Here is a 19,321-nt window from a genome sequence, read left to right as displayed (position 1 = left end):
ACCATATGCCAACACAGATACCTTGCAAAAATGAAGGGTTTTTTTCTTCTTCATTAAAAAATAACCTATTTTCTCATGCCTAGATCTGTTCTTCACTTTCAATTCCAAAAGACCCAAGTAATGCAGATCATGAAGGAGCTCTAGCAAAGTGCTAACAATTTTTTGTCTCCCAATCACAAAGGCACCTCCAGGTACTGAGGCCATCTCAGGGACTCTGAGCAAAAGCAAAACAGGATTTTGTCATCCATCATGCAAAAGAGGTTCTGTAGTCACCCCTTCCTTGGACATGTTGGCAGGTGGGTTCTCAAGACTGTTTTGAGCCCTTCCCCTTTCTTTTCATGGGCAGAACTGAAAGTGAATTATTTTCCCCCTCAACAGCCACTTTCCCTAGATCTGACATCTCTGAGCACCATGCCTGATCAGATAATGAATGTTTACATGTGACAGCCAGTGTTTGCAAACTGCCCAATTGTTCCCAGCCTCCAGCGGTGAAGCCCCAGTGCCCACCAGGACAAGAGAGCAACAGCAGAGGAAGGAAGGGTTTCCTTCCTGATGAGCGCAGCCCTGATTAAATTAGAGATGGGGTTAACTATCCATTCAAACATATACACACAAAACACTGAAACAGATTGTCTGTCTCTGCCTTGTATAATATTATCTAATCCCAGAGAACCATGTTAGTAAAACCATGCCAGATGATGCTGCAGTGCTGGCAACCCATCAGCCAGAGTAATGATCACAAACTGCACTTTATTTTTTGTCCCTCTGGAAGAACATCCACTCTGTTTCCAGCCAGAAGTTTACCCCATCCTCACTGCAGTTCCTTGAACGCACGAAGTTGGTGGAGCTGTGGCGCAGATTCAGGTTGGTTTGCTGATTACAGAACAGGATGTATTTTATTAATAACTGATAATCCTCAGCTGAAGTTCATATTTTCAGGAGTGGATTCCGTCTTTGAATTCCCACGCCACGACATCAGTTCTGGCTAGGCACTTGACAGCATGGTTGATGTGAAGATCTGCTGTAAAATCTGAGGAATCTCTTTGGTATCCATGGCAATAAAGGAGCGTCCTGCCGGCAGAGTCCTCTGCAGCCTGCAGAGTAGAATGAGGGACAAGAGAGAATTACCACTTCCAATTACGTCCCCTACCGCAAGCAGGAGCTCCTTCAGAAGGGATGTTTTCCTTTTGAATACCTTGCCAACACATGCCATTCGTGCTGCTGTCACCGTGCAATTAAAGGCCTGGGAAAGCAGGGGTGGGAGCAAAGACAAAGCAGTTGGGTTGCTGAGGTCCTTTCAGCAAGACCATCAAGGCTATTTCTAGCTTTCATTCACGTTCTCTTTCTGATGTGCATAAAGTTTATTTTGATCAAGGTACCAGTGTCTCGACAAGGTATTAACCCATCTGGCACTCCGATGGCAGCAAGACATTTTCTCCAGCAAGGCAGATATTTACTTACTCTAAACACATTACCCTGGTGTGATTGAATCCACAGCTTTTTCAGTTCAACTCATTGAATGACTCTAAATGTGCTCTTTCTATTTCCTCTTCTAGACCACAGCAGATTAGTTGACAGATATTTCTCTGCAAATATTAGCCTGACACATTCTTATTCACAGCTTAACCTCCCTTAACAAAAAGCTAAACAAGACGTACTTCTCTAAATCCATCCCCTCATGTCCAGCCAGCAGGCTTGGAAGTGATCGTTTCACTGCTTTTTAAACAGGTTTCAGTTTATGCTGTGCACCACTTCATAAGTTAAGCCAAACTTTTAAAGTGAGTTTTTAAAAAGCTGCTACAAAGAATTTGGTTGTCCTTCCCCCATGGCAGTTACAGGAAGGCTTTGTCTAATTCTGCCCTTACACATACACAGATGCATCTTAGTGACAGCATTATGTGCATTTTCCATAGCCAGTGAACTCGGCAATTACAAGATCTCTCCTTACACAGCAGGATGTAGTCAACACTGTTATTTATTTATTGCTAGCAGATGTAAAAGGGCATTCTCTAACTATAATCTGCTAGAATGGTGGCATTTTTTAATGCACAGTGCAGCCCTGATGCACAGACCTGCACACTGGGTTAACGCCGGCAGTGCAGCTGTATCTTGCAAACTCTTTCAAATCTTTTCTGAGTAAAACAACATATTGAGGGCCAGCTCCCTCTGGGGCACACCTCACTCTCCTCCTGTCAAAAACGTGAACAGAAGAAGAAAGAACATTTTTACTATTTGTGGCTACAGCAGCTCCCTGTTGCGTGTACTGCGCCTCAGTAGATGTGGAACATCAGCTTGGATAGAATTTCCTTATTTTCCCCTGTCCCGTAAGAGTTTCAAGTGGAATTATGCAGTAGCACTAAGAGCAAGCATATTGGCTCAGATTCTCCAAAGAATGTAGGTCTCCAACACATGGGGAGTATTTGTGTCAAATTTGGGGAAGTTTTAAAGACCTCTGAACAACAGCTTCTCTTGTTTATATGATTCCTGCCCAGGAGGCTCTGGGAGATCCCCAAGGAGGAGATCTCACAGCCTCTGGGCAGCCTGTGCCACTGCTCTGTCACCTGCATAGCACAGAATTGCTTCCTACACGGTGTTTTTTCCTAACACAGTTTAGCTTTATGATGAATGGAAACAGTTATATTGGGAATATAGTACATATGCTTACCTATCTGCCTGGTCTCCCAAAGACCCTATAAATATGGCAAAAGCATTGACTTGAGTGTTGGTGGTCAAGACCTGGGCAAATTTTGATGGTTCAATGCCGTATCGCTCAAGATTTGCATCACTCAAGACGATAACAAAATACTCATCAGCATCTTCCTTGGCAATTTCCTGAATGGCGTGCTTGGTCCCTTCCAAGGTATGATCTCCACTCATGCAGAACTGAGCATGAGCATGCATGACCTGTGTGCACAACATAGCCAAATGCAAATATGTAAGATGACTTTATGAACAAACATTTATTTTGGCTGGCACAGAAGGAAGCAAATATTCGTCTATGCTGTATTAGGGGATGCACGGTCAGAGTGATGGGCAGTGCATCAGATAGCACAGAAGATGCAGCTTACATAATATATTGTATTACACAGTGCATTGCACACGGACAGAATTAGACAGGACCCTAAGAGTGAAAAACACTTTGATAAGCTGCATTTTGAGTAGCTTTAGTGCTATATAGTTAAGAAAGAAAAGAAGACTTAGCTTCTTAATTCTACTCCCACCTGTTTATAATTTGCACTGGAATTCCAGGTTCTAAAGGTGTCACGGTTATCAGATATCTGAATCCTGATAGAGGCAGCAAGTTTCACAAATGTTGAAACATTTTGTTTGAGGTTTTATGAAATAAATACACTGCGTGCACTGATGAAGCTTTTTCTGATGCAGAAGGCAAGGAATTTTAGACATGTGAAAATCCAGCCCTTCTGACTCAAATCTTTAAAAAATATTGTTTTCAGGGAAGCTCAAAGTTAAAATGCATCAAGCTGCCAAATAGGTAAATCCTATTAATTCCTGAAGGTACAAGGCTAATGTCCCCTACAGTTCAAATTATCTAGTAGTATCACAGTGTTCTTTAGGTAGGACTATGTATATCACTGTATGATGTTTGGAACTTCCTATACCATTGATAAGTAGTCAAAATGACACACTTACAACATAGCAGACCAGAAAAAGGCATATCTATCCTCCATTATTTTGGCACAGTCTCTGAAAGCTCTGCTTCAGCTTGCTGCTTTCTAATCTGCCTTTTATTTCACTCTTCTTATGCTTTGTCGTCATAAAATCCTTAATTACCCAGCATAGGTTGTTAGTAGGATTTACCTTAAGAATCTCTAATCTTTGCTTATTGTTCTTGGGAACTTTGCTGCTCTCAACCAAGGTGATGTTGAAGCCATCTCCTGAATGTCCGACAATATCATACTGCAAGAAAAAAAACCTTCATCAGTCATCTGTTAGTCACACATGGTTCATGGGCCACCATGATACGAGTTCAAAGGTGATTTCCCTTCAGCAAGGAAACCTGAATGCTCTTTCCTTCTCATGTTTATGAGCTGCTTAAGGGAACTACTTGCAATTTCTCACTGACATGAAAACACGGGAGAGAATCACAAAATGACAGAACAGCTATTTATTTCCACAGCCTGTTCTTTACCTCACTCCACCAACTGCAGAGCGGTGATGCATGAGATCAAGACCTTGCCCTCTCACATTGTCCACTCACTTTTTTTCAAATAGCCATTTTCCTTCTCTTGAGCCTGACAAACAAAAAGTGCATTGTTTGACAGCAGCTCCAATGTCAGATGAATTGTTTTCATGACCTCATTCTGCTCTGAAAAAAAGCATTACCAATCTTCTTTTTTGTAAATCAACATTCCTGTGCACTACAGATTAAAACCATTGCTAAGTGTCTGTGGAGTAGTAAATTCCAAGAGTCTCCATGTATTTTTGAAGGACAGAGTGTGTACATCATTCCCTTCAGAAAGATGCTGCACGTAGATCTGTGCCAGTTCAAATATCCCATTGAACAAATAATGTTATAGTTGGAAGGCTTTTGTTTTACGTGAGAGTTACATGAAAACCAAGACAAGCTGAGTTATGGCAAGGTCCTGCCCTGCCCTTTGTGTTGTGAATGTGGCAGTCACCCCAAGGGAGAATTCAGCAGCAGGACAAAAGTGGATTTAAGAGCTGTCTGCACCAAGTGATGGAGTACAGTGCATGGATCCTGAGCCTGGAGGAATCTCCAGGGTCCTGCAGCTAGTGTGACCTGGTCCTGGAGCACGGACATGCCTTTGGTTTTCCCTGACCAGCTGGTGGCAGGGAGTTCTTATGCAATATTTTGCCTTTTATTCATGCAGTGCTTGGAGGTCCCTGGGAGGTTCACCATCCCTAATTCCCTTATAATCATATGGTGAAAAGTCTTGTCCTCAGAGCCTTTCTGTCTTTTCTTTCCCATAGAAGATCATTTTATTTGGTACATGTCAGGTCGTGGAGACAGGAGAAACAGCATTATTTCTCAACAAAGCTCTTTCGAATTGTTTCCATACGGCTAATTTACCTACAAATATATCAAGATTAAAAGAAAGCTATAGCAGCTATAACATTTCCAAATGTGACGCCTCCTTCTGCAAAACAGCACACGTGCCACACACTACAGGTTACTTCACCCAGGGTCACCCTGTTTCAAGCCAGCCTCACATAACCCAGATTTTCTTCCTCTGGAAAACTTTTATTTAGTCTAGCTGCCATGTATTCCCACTTCATTCTGCTCTGCTGGCTTCTCCAGTTCCTGTTCTTAGCTTGTCGATGCCTCACACCCAGTCTCGTAAACCTTCCCGCCTGCCACACACTTTCTCTTAAAACCTCCTTCTGCTCATACACCCTTTCCTCACCCTTAACTCTTCAGACTTTCTTTCCTGATGAATATTTACGTGGTTTTTCTGTTGTCCCCAGACTGGTGTCTTTCCCAGAGAAAAAGCAATAGCAAATGAAAACACACCAATGTTGAGAAGAATGTTAAAGTTATATTCAGCACATTTTGAAATGAATACAAGGCTAAATCAAGAACTTGAAGAGCACACGGAGCACTCACGTGTATTGTTTTAAAACAGTACTGAAATCAGAGGAACTAAATAAAGCACTGGCTTAATGGAGCAGAAAATATACAGCACTAATGTGGTTCTTATGTAACGTTAGCAGCATCCACAGATCTTCAGGGTAGGCTCTTCTATTATGAAACACCACACGTCCTTTGCTGAGCAGTTCTGTACCACCTTTAAAATCAACAGCCTGATTATGGAAAACCATGTGCTGCCATTCTCCTTTGCAAAAGGAAGCCTAACTGCTCCAGCATGCCATGGGCCTCATCCTCAGGGTCCTGTCAGGCAGAGCTCGTGGGAACAGGACACACATTGCTACCTGGGAACACCATTCTAGTTCTTGGCACAGCACGGCGAGTGGATTTCATCTTGAGAAGGCTGGGTTTGAACTCAGTCTGACAGCCTGTGTGGAGGGGATGGCTCCCAGTCCTGGTTCAAACCCCACAGATTTACCCCCTCTGCATTCCTGCACAAGCTGGGAACATGGAGGCTGGGTACTATACTGCAAACTATTGCAGGTGTGTACAGCTGCTCACCTGAGGACATCACGTCCTGTCTGCTCCGACCTTGGCCACCTGATCATTGTTCTGTGTGTGCCCATGTGTGTACATACATTAAACAGATGTTATCTGTTTTCTTGTTTCTTTGCCAACAGTTCACTAAGCTGCTTGTGATTTGTTACAGAAGTGCAGTCAGGCAGAAGGGAAGAAGTGCCTGCTTGCTTCCTCCTGGCTGCTGCAGGCTGGGTCAAGTGGAGTCTCCCCAAAAGCAGGGTCAGACCCTACTACCTTGCCCACGCTGCACTGCAGCCATCAGCCCTACCTCGTGCTGCCCTACAAACTCCTCTCATCTCCCTGCAAGTCAGGGTCAGAAGTGGTCAAAAACTCAGTAAGAGTGAGGTTGTTTTGGGGGAGCTGTGAGGTCAGATGAGTGCTCCAGCAAAGGTGGGAATACAGGAGCAACGGCAGAACACAGCTAAAGGGAAGCATGGAGAAAGAGTCTCTGAGAAGCAGGGATTTACTGCAGTTTTCTCATAAATCCCCTTGGAGAATTTAGAGGGATAGACTTAAAAGAGAGAGAAGAGCTGTGATAAGAGCTTAATGGAACAGAATTTTATTTTGGGTTTCTTGTTTTGTTTTGTTTTTCACAAAATAGAATGCAAGTATAGGCTCTCAGAACAAATCCAGCAGCAAAATATTTGTTTGCTACAGTGCAGGCTTAATTGAATTAATCTACTGTTGTGGTGCACAATGGCTTGTTTTCTGATAGCCTCAGGTACACTGAGCCAAGACCTGCTCCGTTCAGCTCTGAGTACACAACATGTAAACACACTGTCTCTGCAAGTGGATTAATTTTACCATTCCTTCTCACTGGTTAAAACAACTTCTACTCCATGGCTACATTTTGAAATGGAAAAAATGGAGGACTATGTCCTCTGCAGCTGCAATATCAAAGGTTTAATTTGTGAAGTCATTTTAAAAAAGCTGAAAGAAGATGTATGCTGAATGTAAAAGGGAGTGTGAATTAGACAGGCCTCTGCTGAAGGGCTGCATCTTTATATTTATAAAGATCTCTTCTTTGGATAACACTGAATGTCTTTAAAATTTTATTTCAAGCCTTCTGTTTATTATTTAAAAGTAACTATTCTGTCAAGCACGTGAAACATCTTGTCTTTTCCTGAATTAAGAGCAATAAGGTAATTAAGAGTAATATGATATTAGGTAATAACAGTAATTAGAAATTAACTCTATAGGTAAATTCCCCAAATGGAGACAGCGGAACTTGGCATACAAAATCTGCATTTTCCCTTTAATACTGCTATAAATACAATTGCAAGCTTTTCCTACCAGTTATGTAACATGCCATTCATTGAACCACTTGCCAATTTTTAAAGGCTTCATAAAACTGCTGCCGTATAATTTAGTGGACATGCCTCCTAAATCTGCCATCGTGTGCACAAATGACAGTAATTAGGGATGATATAGAACCATATGGTTTACGTGACAGATGTAACACTCTCCCTGCTATAACAAAGAATGGGTTGCCCTTCTGTACATTTTCAAATAACTGACATGTACAATGAGGCATAGAAAAGAGGTAAGAACTTTGGTCCTGCAAAGCAACTTGCTTATTATAACTTCCAGACAAGTAGGTTATGTACCCACACATCTGAAGGGGTCAGGTGCATTTGTAGGAACATATTTAACCTCCACCACTAGCATGAGATTGGGAACACGGCTTCTACTACCTCAATCACTCCTACTCTTTTCTTTATTAAAGTACTTCAGGGGAAGCGTGGATGGGATGACATTGGAGGAGGACTTTGAAACATGGCTCTTAATTTAAATGGATTTCCTGACTGTAGGATGAGCATCCCATTACCCCCTTGACAAAGAATGATTCACTGCCTGCACTTGTGGGAAATGGAAGGAGGCAGTTTGTTCTGCACAAGCACATAAAGCTGACAAATACCTGCTGGCACTCTTTTGGCTTTAGCTGCAGATGTCCCTGTTCATTGCAGGGAGCTGCACTCGATGACCTTTAAGGGTTCCTTCCAACTTGAAAGATTCCATGAATCCATAACATCATCATCTGCTTGATACAGTCAGATACCCAATATTTATATTCTCTGTAAAGGATGAAGTATTCTCTACCTTCTCTCAGTGACAGACCAATCAGACAATCATCATCAGTGTTACCAGGGATACTATGCATGGGAAAGCTCAGCTGGCAGGATAAATCAACCCACCTCATAGATTCACAGCTTTATTTAGTGTAGAACTAAACCAGGTACCTGCAGAAAAGTGATCTTGAACAAAGGTGAAAAATCGGTTTCAAGAGCTTGCACTGTGCTTAGATAAGTGGAGAAGAGAATATTACTGTGAAAATCCTCTTTGAATGTTCTACTTAACAAACCTGATGGTTCCCCAGATTCAGCACCTGTTATGGAAAAGAACCCTCAAATTTGCAGCACATGTTGCTGTGACCCTTGCAAACGGGACTAGAATGGGAAAAAGTAATGGTAGGCATATCTGGAGACCAAAAAGCTCTCTATAAGAGCACTCTCAGAAAGCAAGAAGAGACAGGAAGAGAAAGAACAAAGTGATAAAGCATTTGACACTGTCTCACACAACATTCTTGTCTCTAAGTTAGAGAGACACGCACTAGATGGATGGACCACTCTGTAGAGAAGGAATTGGATGGTTGCACTCAAAGGGTTGCGGTCAGTGGCTCAGTGTCCAGAAGGAGACCAATGTTGAGCTGTGTTCTTCAGAGGCTGGCACTGAGACTGGTATTATTCAGCATCTTTGTTGGTGACATGGACAGTGGGACTGAGTGCACCCTCAGCAGGTTTTTAGATCAGTTTTTTTTTTTTTTAGATCTTAATAAGCTTGAAGAGGTGGACCCACATGAAGCTCATGAAGGTGCTGCATGTGGGTTGAAGCAGTCCCAAGAATAATCACAGGCTGGGCCTGTAGTATATTTAGATTTATATTTTATAAAGAAATTTGTTCATTATGAGTGTGGTGAGGCACTGGAATAGGTTGTCCAGATAAGTTGTTAAAGACTGGATTTGATGGTATTTAAAACAGATCACTGCACCTTATTCTCTGAAGACCTAATTACCTTCAGTAGAAACAGAGGAACTGGCACGTGTTCTGGTTATTCTGGTGTGCATTCTGATGGTGTGCATTATTCTTGTGTGCATTATCCCAGGTATAGTAAATGCCATAGCAGACTATACTTGAGAAATCTATATTTTAGAGCTAGAGATTTTAGAAATGCTATTTATTTTCATCGAAGGAATAACACAAGAAGTCCTTCAGCACATGACTGGGAGATTTCTGATATGAGTGGTTTGTGCAATTTTAGTTAAAATCTGGCTAATCACTGGATCATGTTAAGACTATGGTTCAAATCTGACAAGTTAATAAACAGCTCCATTTGTACTCATTTTGGAGGTCAATTTCAGCAGCCAGTGAAATATAAGGCCACATCCTGTTTAGTGTCCTAGTCATCTTTAGGGAGATTGGTAATACTCGTGCAGATATTACGCTCTGAGTGAATGAAATTTCCATTAGGGAGACAGCAAAGTGTGGTATGGAGGAAGAAAACCACTTTTCTTTCCTCGAGCAAAAGCAGCTCTGAGGTTGACAGAGCTCACAGTAAATCTGGCCTGCCCTGAATCAGGCTGCTGTTTCTGGCCCATCAAAGTTCCCCACTATAGAGCAAGGAGCTCTTAAATGAAGGACAGTTTGCTTAGAGCTGACTGAAGATGAACAGATGTAGAAGTTGCCAACAACTTTTTCTCGTTGGTATATCACTTCAGTTTCCAGCATCTTGCTCAACTTTTAAGTAACAAATTAGCCTTACAGCTCTCTTGACTCAAAGAGATTGTGAAGATAACATTGCTTTTTTTTTCTTTTCTTTTGAAGCGGATGCTCTATGGATGTTTACAGTGCATTCTGATGCTTTCTGCTTTGCTCTCTGTTCTTTTGCAAATAATTTTTAACATACAATTCACTTTTTGACAGCTGGTGGCCTCTGTGATCAAAAAACCATGCAACATATTTACAAAGTTTCTTTGCAGAGCCCTAATAAATCACTCAGAGTGAGCACCGGTAGACAGCTTAGAGTTCCTCACTCTGTATTTAAAATCAGGATTGTCTTTTTCTGACTACAGTACTTTACAATTGAAAGCATCAAACATCATCTGCCATTTTATTTCCCAGTCACAACTTAGTGCCAGGTCTTCTTCTCCTACTTTCTGCAGTTGCATTTCCCTTTTTTTCCCCAAGTAACTTCATACAGAGTAACCTCTGTCACTTGACTATTCAGCCTCTTTTCCAAATCACTTATGAACATACAGAGCAGCACTGGGACTGGCACAATTCCTAATGCAGTTTCACCAGTGACCTTCCTTAACTTCCTCACTCTGAAAAATGGCCACTTACAGTTGTCTGCTTTCATTAGTTAAAGCTGTAGTTCGTTTATCTGAGAGCTTTCCCTTTTACCTCTAAAGCAGTTCTATTTCTGTACAAACTGATGGTGAGGGACTTTTTGACAAACGCTTTTGGCTAAGGAGGCAGTCAACAAACCTTGCCTGATACATACAGATAGATGCTTCAGAAAATACTTTGCTTCCCTTTGAAAAGCCATGTTGACTGTACTCCAATATATTACGTTTATCCATGTGTGCACTACTTTTGTGGGTGATTTTATGTCTGATAATACTAATATGCATACTGTTCAGATAATCCTGATTTACCAAAAGTCACAAATCACTTTGCATAACTGCACTTCCCTTAGCAGCATTTGTTATGAACACTTCTATTGTCAGTAAGCAGGACCTATATGAGCAGCTGAATCCTTTCCCATTCCCCTCTTAATTACAGTTGAGTTCCCACACAGCCTCTCCAGGCTAATGTCTAAGCTTATGGTTACAGTATTTTTTCTCAAATAGGAGTACAGACAGAGGCTCACTCTGCACCCTGTCCATTTTCATAACACTAGCAGGAATTTAGTATCTTTGGGAACTCAACCCCTGTTTCAGATTTGATAGAAGTTGGACAATGTGTTCTGAAGTTGGAGGGCAAGTAAGTGTGACTGATACACTATGACAGCACAAGCTTTTACTTAGGAAAGTGGGCTAAAAAAATGCTTGTCTCATTTTATAGCCTTTTCTCTGACAATTGGAAGTCTAAATGACGGTTTTTTACAAGACATTCTAGGATGACAACTCTATAGGTTGTGCTCTTCAGAGGAGATTCTGTGGAAGAACAGAAACCTATAAGATTATGCTATCAGAGAAGCAACACAACACACAAAGCAAACCTGATAGAATCAATCTGGACTACATTTTATACTAATTTTTACTTCAAAGATTTTACATTTTCTTCTGATATATTTTAAGTCTCAGGATTGAGATGCTCTTCAGTAAAGACATCTGTATTCTTCCATTAAACATCAAGTTTGTCAAGAATAAACTCAATATAGGCCATTTCTGTCATTTTTAAGTTAAAGAAACATACCTGAGGCCTTGTTTAGGTTTACAGAGACAAAAATTAGAACAAAATTTACTGATGTTTCCTTCACTAGCTAACATTAAATAACATTTTGGACCCAGTGCCTTTCAGTAGTTCGCTTGCTTTCACAACTATTGGACAAATAAGTTTGGTCTATTTCCATCACAAACTACTACATGAGATGGAAAGGCTGGGTGTTTTTTGCATGTCCCAAAGCTCGTATTTACCTGTGTTCTACAGTCTGTAAGTGTTTCTCTTCCAAGAAACAAGTTAATCGATAAATGCAGAAGAAGGCAGCATATCTTAGCCTTGGAGTCCCCCCTGCTGAAGCATGTAATGTCTCTTACCCATTCACTAGACATATTTTTCTGTTTGCCAGAAACAGATTAGTGCCTTTATTTCCTTGCACGAATGAATAATGTTCTTTGGCTGGACTGACTGCTGAAACACTTTTTCCACTGTTCCATATCGTCTGTGCAATAACCACAGACCTCCTAGCACAGCTGTAATTACCTTGAATTTGTGCTCGTAATTCTCAAAAGCTTCCAAGACCATGCAGACAGCCTCCATGGAGCGCTCCAGTCGCCCGTCGACCCCATTAAAGCGGTACATGCTTCCGGAAACATCCACCACTAAGCGCAAGCGTTTAGGCTTCTGCTGGGGGCTCCCAGGCTGACAAGAAAACAGCAGAAAAGAAAATCACACAGCAGAAATGGGAAACCTGAACATCACTGCAGATAACACATTTTGGAGAAAGGACCCACCAGACTGGGCCAAGCACAAAACCTTTATCTATAGCAAAAACTGACTATGTTTCTACGTGTTTCAAAGCAGTTGCTGAACAGATATCTCAGTACATTCTCCCCCTTCACCTTCCATGACTGGAAACAGAATACCTTTAAAAATTCCACACATGCTTGTCAGGAAAGTACCTTTTCTGCCTCATTTTTTATTCCTCACATTTCAGAAAGAACACTGTAAACTCTTCTCAGTCTGCCAAAGCTCATAAAGGAAACGTTCTTCCTTGGCTCACAGTACTAAACAGAGATCCTTAGAAGACTGTAAAATCCCATCTGCTGAGGTTTATAATATTCAAAAAATGCTTGAAATCTTGTTCTGATTAACTACTAGATTTCTCTTCATTCTCATCCCAAAACCATTATTTTTTTCCTGAAAACAATCTCCATCTGTTTTAACAGTTACTGGCACAGTACATTCCAAGGAGGTACTTTCTACAGTGTGTACTGTAAGAAGTCTGATAAGAAGTCTGGATACAAGTTAATGGCTATTAAATACAATTTGTCTAAAAACAGCCACATTGAAAAACAGATACCTAAAAGGCTTCTATTAACTGTAAAGAGCTGCCAGCATTTGTGTTCTTTACTCTTTTATTATTCTCTCAGTGGACTGTTGCACCCTTACAAAACAGGGACAGTGACAGGATCCATTAAATGCTACTGATTCTTAAATGCAAAATTTAAAGGTGTCCTTTTTTTTGACTGTTGTAACTGAACAGACATTATAACTGAACTATTTACATTTAGAAAGTGCATTTGAAAAAAACAACAACACAGAAATAAAGAACTAATCACTTCTTCCTTATTGATCGTTCAGATAGTCAAGGATAATTTCTAAGAACTGATCAAAGCAACAGACACCAGTTTCAGTAGCAGAAAACATAATCCCAGAGATTCAACAAAAGGGAGTACCTGTTGTGCAAAAAGATGCTGTACTCATCTATTAAAAAAAAAAAAGCAACAACCCTTAATGTCAAAATTTCAAAAAAAAGATTGCAAAAAGATTATAAAGATTGAAAAAAGTCCCAATCACTCTCTCTGTCATTAAATGTTACTGTTAAATATTTTTGATTAGCCACACACATTCTGGCTGGGTTTTGTTGATCTGATTCAACTCGTTTCACAGCTGTGACCTCATCTCATGTAAGGCCTATCCAAAATGTCCTCTGAGGAATGACTGAAATGAGACATGGGACAGTCCACTTAATCATACCTCAGTGGCTTTTCCTCACACTTCTTTCTCATTATTGCTTTTATTCTTAAATCTAAGTACCTGTGACAGACAGAATACTTTGCATATCACAGGAAAAATAACAGACATAAAATGCTTGTTTGTATAAAATTTTTAAGGGTGTCAGGGTCTACATTAACAAAAAATAATTGCATATTATTAGGGAGAAAATCTTTTCCTTCTAATTTTTAGATGAACGAGTAGTTTTCTGATAATCACTTTCAGCTCATGAAAATATAAAACAAGAGCATTAAACCTGTTGCACTGGATCAAAGCAAAGGACTGCTTAGATCTCTGAGGGTGGCCAACAGCAAATGCATAGAAAATAATAGGAAGAGTTGAAGCATATCTTTCATTTTGTGGCTGTCTCAGCATATTCTTGAGCCAGAGATAGTTCCTCTGAGTTTCTCATCTCTATACCAGTACAGCCACTAAGAAACCATCAAACCTGTTAAGCCCTGCCCTTCTTTCCCCTGCTACTTGTTGGGTACTTACTTGTGGCTCAAGCTCACCCCGTCGTTTATAAATGGCTTTTTCTCCTGTCAGCCCATCAATGATTTTGGCATCATCTAGCTCTCCAACAGCTTGGTGTCTCATCCATTGTCTTTCCTTACCCTTGGCCTACAAGAGAAAAAAACAAACATTAACTCACTCAGTGATTTGAAGGTATTTTAGGCAATTTAAGACCTACCGTACATGACAGACGTATGAACTTTCTTTGTCATTATGTGATATTTTTGGCAAAAGCCAGTGAAACCTGAACATATTTTCATAGCTCTTTTCCTCTCTTTGTCTGAAACAAAAGTCAATACTGACAAAGAATACATTCCTCTTTAATTTTGCCCTCCTTGAAGTCTTTTGATATGTGGCAGTTTACCTGTGGACTGTGGAAATTTTAACCTTGTTTCTTGCAAATGTGCTGGAAATTTGTGTAACAAATCTGTGCAAAACTGCATGCAATCAGCAGGACAGGCATAACTGAGAATTTATTATACTCTCCATTCCAGTAGTACAAGAAAAAAAAAGCTGGCTGACTTAAAGGTAAAACTAAGCAGCATTAAGCTTACATAGTGGTAAGTGGCTTCTTTTAAAACAACATTTGTAATACACTATTTTTCTATTTTAGAATTAAAACCTTGAAAACTGTGATACTCAGCAGATATTTCACTTAAGGTTTTTCTTCATTTTATTTGAGAGAACATCAGTTATTTATGGCTTGCTTCATGAGAATGCCCTACAATCCAGTAACTGGTTAGCAGCTGGAGGTAAATCAAATTTCCAGCAGGACACAAACTGCCTGAGACACTGGATCTCAGGAATGAAAATCAGTTGCTCTTTGAGAAGCAGGAAGTGTTACATTACAAATCCCAAGCAAACAGCAGGCCTGGGATTTGAGAGGACAAATCACTGCAATTTTGTACAGTCTGAGCAGTAATACGATGGCTTCCTAAGGCTAAGAGAATCTTTGAAATTGCTTTGGTCAAAATTTATGAGGTTTTTCTTCTTGGTGCATATGGAAAAAGGCGTTTTGGATTACTGCCTATTGCCAATAGCTATTCAAGAGTAATGGACTAGATATCTATGAAAATAAGTGTGCAGAAAGAACACAAAGCCACAGGGAAAATGTTTTGATGAATTCATTTTACAGTATCGAGTTAACATAGCTGAGACAAGCACAGGTCTTTTTAGTTAGGTTATGTCAAAAGCTTTACAGATTCTTGCAATACATGGAAACCTCATCCTCTTAGTAAATCACATGAGGCTAAAGAGTAAAAGATTTCTTCAGTTATGAATTCAGTCAGTTGTTCCCTCTGATATATTTAAGTGGCACTACAGCTAGCCTAAGTCTAACTCAGTTTTACAGCGGGGCATCCCAGAATTTGTACCTTAGTTTAGTAGTTTCCACTATTGTTAACTACCCTTGGGACAGAGTCTGAAACGCCCTCTTCCATAGGTTTATTGATTCTTTTGTTGCCCTGGGAGTTGTATAATGTTGCAAGAAGAGAGCTGTAAATTCTAGATGACCTCTCCATGCTTCACTGAACTGCCAAACCATAGGTGTTTTCCTGCTATGAAAACTACAGTAGGATAACACATGGCAAATTTCAACACCCCAACTAACCATTAAAAAAGGCCTCCCAGAGACAATGTGTTCAGTGAACAGAGCCTCTCTAAATCATGACACTTCCAGGATGAGTAGATGAGATGACTTTGCTCCTAATAATCTCAACCACCACCATACTGGGACACAGATACAACCTTTAGACTTCCTGATGGATGATGCTTTGCCAAATGTCTGCCATTTGATTCCCTTCATTAGACAGGAGGAAGAGATGAGCAAATTCTTACCTACTCTCACTGCAGTATTCATTGAAAAAGCTTTAGCTTTGGGGCTATTTGGTGTTCAAGGAATAGCAGCGTGGGAAGAATATAGTTTTTAATTATGAACATAATTAAAAATCCATGACTGCTTACAACATTATAAAGCTTATGCAATGTTCTGCCGATGCCAAAACAAAGAAAGCAATATTGGAACTGAAATGTTATTATTAGAGGAAAGCAGAGTTTACATTCTTCTCCTAAAATAGGAAAGGATGCTGACAAAATCTGACTTAAAATCTTACCAAAATAATTCTACAATTATTTAGACTACTTAGGATCTGACCATTCAGTGCAGAATTTCTAAGCTTTTATTTATGGAAAGAAACCTTCACCTATAGTACTTGTGTTATACAGTGCACACACATACAGCTGGCAAGTTTCAAACTAATTTCAATATGTACGTTTCATAAATTTAAACAAGTGACATGAATATTTATGGCTGAAGGAGAAAAAACAGTTTCCTTTTCTAGAAAGGGCATACAATCCATTACAACTGCAACACACTGCCACCACTGCAATAATTCTTCTCACTGAAAGATAGAAAAGGCATATTTGAAATAAATTTTACAAAATATAACCACGATGTCTGTAATTAACATTGAAAGAGCTGTGTATACAAAATGATCGTATTTAAATACGCAGTGCTATACGGTTGTATGAAACACTCCCAGTTGTGGTCAGCATTTGTTTCTGAGAAAACTTTATGCACACGTTCCCAGAAAAACATAGCCGTTGAAACCAGAAAACTACTACTGACAAGGCATGGAGTTCTTCCCAGTGTCAGCTCTCTCAGCTGTCTCTATCATCAGATTGCGACTCCTTTTACTGCTATGACCTGATGATTGCCACACAGTCCACATCAGTCAGCCCCATTAGGCTTTGTGACTCAGACCCAGGCTTGCCCAATTTAAGTGTAGGTGCATAAATCACAGAATCACAGAATTGTAGGGATTGAAGGGATCTCCAGAGATCATGGAGTCCAACCCCCTGCCACAGCAGCTCCCTAGCCCAGGTTGCATAGGTAGGCATCCAGGCGGGTCTGGAACGTCTCCAGAGAAGGAGACTCCAGAAGCTGCAAGCCCCAGACTCTCTCTGTAGTTAATAAAATGAGAAGTACTTCCAAAGGGCAAATAATCTAAAATCTCAGGTCTTTCTGAGTCTCTGATTAACCATAAGTTTTTAAATCTGGACTTCAGATGCATAAGCTTTATCCAGAGGTTGGTCAGCATTAGGAGAGAGAAGAAAGCTCATCACTGACTGGACTCTGGAGTCTGGGGCTTTCTACTTCTCCAGAAGATCAAGAACAACTTCTAATGCCTTATGAACTTTGTTCAAATTATTAAGAAAGACTAGTGAGTTACATGGAGTACAATGAACTATGAAATTACATTCTCAGACCATATTTATGCATTACTTTCAACTTGCTGGTGCTACAGATTTTTGAGGCATCAACAACTGGACTAGAATTCCAAGCTTCAGATCCTTAGGATGTAAAATTTAAACAAAGGAACACATTGAAAAAAAACAAAACCAAACAAAAAACAAACAAACAAAAAAAACCCACCAGCAATTAAAAGGAATATGTTGAAAAGAAAATCCAGGTGAAAGGAGTGTCGACAATGTATTTTCATTACAAGAACACAGAAAGTTCAAAACAAAGAAAACACAAACATTTTTAAAAAGTCCAGTGTTCTCTAATGAGAAAATGAAACATGAAGTATGGTTGGATTTTAAGTAACTCCTGTTATCGTTTACCTTTATTTTCCTAGTGCATCTTCTAATAAAATAGCTACCAAAAAATGGGTGTTGAAATGTATAAAGTTCAAAATTTGCTTTCAATATGGCTTTTCTTCTAATGTTCTATTTCTTTTATTCTTTTCTGAACTCTGTTTTTTTTTTTTTTTTTAAATCAAACAGTCAGTTTATCATCTCTGAGGTTATCTGCTATGAATTTGCCCAGGAAGTTGTCCAATTCTCATAAAATACCAAGGCTTATAAGTCTTGGCCTTTATATTAAAATGACCTTTTTAACGAAGTCGCAGGGTATTTCTACTTATATTAAAATACATTATATTTTTATTATGATTAACGTAACCCCTGAATATAACAATTTTGGCTCCAAGGAATAGATGAGGCAGATTTTAAAAAGAGTTTAAAGTGAAGATTTATTTATCCACTTCTTGTCATAAACTGTGCTTCAGAATGCATATCAGATAGAAACATAGTTAAAACAAGTACGTGGAGTAAAACAATGAGGGAACACTGAGATTTATGTCTACAGCTTTTCAACTGAAACCTCTCTTTATGTACCAACAGCCTGAGTCCTGAACTGAAATACATACTGGGTGCCTGTATGAATCAAAGTATATTCTCACAAGACCATTCTAAATGAGCAGATCTGAGACTTCAACAGAAATATTTTTAACCAGGGAGATGTTTAATAAGGAGTAAATTTATTTTTCATTCAAGTAACCATGGAACCAATTAACAGAGGAGAAGTAAACTGGTGTATTTGGTTAGCTTCCACTTAGTGGCTGGAGCCACGCCTATTTTAATTAGTCAGATTTAAAATTAATCCTGAGGAAGAATCGTCTTTAGGTGCATAAGCAGCAAAGCTATGAATGTCTTTTAACACCCATAGTATCTGCGTGTTGAATAAAAAGGAAAAGAGAAAGACTGTGATCTACACAACATCACATACTCCTTTAATAACATACAGCATCTCCTTTTGCAAAATTGTGCTCCTGAATAAGTAGTCTCTGCAAGCTGTGTGATGGGAGTAATGTAACTTGTAGAAAAGAGATCTGAGATCCACTTAAAAGCTGCCTTTGAAACAGTAATATGAGACTGTTTTTCCTTAGCATGATTATAACTCGAATCTTCTTTTAACTCTCAGATGTATCAGATGGTAACAACATTAGCAGGACAGTATTTTAAGCAAAATGTAACGAGTTCACCATGCTCCTTTATCACTGAGATTACCTGCAGATTGTCCAAGATGATGCGGAGTGACTGAACTTGACGTCGCACTGCTCCAGAGAATCTTTCATAAGTAGCTGCATCATATTCACTCATCTGAATCTCTTTCAATCTAGAGCGAAGACCAGAGAGCTCAGAACAGCTTAAGAAACAACCACATCATCCTTTAGCACATATAAATTAGAAGCATGCTTAATAACACATAAATGGAGACCACAGTGATCAAAAAACAAGAGGCAAACCAAAGAAGTGGCAACCGCTTTTATGAATTCTTTCAAAGATCACCAATGCCTACACAGATTGCCTCACATT

General features: G+C 39.7%; 1 protein-coding gene across 1 annotated transcript in view; it reads right to left on the bottom strand.

The window, feature by feature from the left end:
- Positions 1-257: 257 nt before the first annotated feature.
- VWA8 (von Willebrand factor A domain containing 8) overlaps positions 258-19,321 on the bottom strand; it is a 173,539-nt gene continuing 154,475 nt past the window's right edge. Inside the window, exons 40-45 of the mRNA XM_065743996.1 lie at positions 19,013-19,121; positions 14,144-14,269; positions 12,134-12,292; positions 3,820-3,918; positions 2,666-2,904; positions 258-1,094 (exon numbers count right to left, since the gene is read on the bottom strand). Coding sequence (XP_065600068.1) covers positions 986-1,094; positions 2,666-2,904; positions 3,820-3,918; positions 12,134-12,292; positions 14,144-14,269; positions 19,013-19,121 — 841 coding nt within the window. The 3' untranslated portion in view covers positions 258-985. The remainder of the gene's footprint in view (positions 1,095-2,665; positions 2,905-3,819; positions 3,919-12,133; positions 12,293-14,143; positions 14,270-19,012; positions 19,122-19,321) is intronic.

This window comes from Cyrtonyx montezumae, unplaced genomic scaffold (genome assembly GCF_038088225.1).
Source record: "Cyrtonyx montezumae isolate F1298 unplaced genomic scaffold, pur_monq_1.0 scaffold_3, whole genome shotgun sequence".
NCBI classification, from domain to species: domain Eukaryota; kingdom Metazoa; phylum Chordata; class Aves; order Galliformes; family Odontophoridae; genus Cyrtonyx; species Cyrtonyx montezumae.
This window is presented reverse-complemented; position numbering and strand designations above follow the sequence as displayed.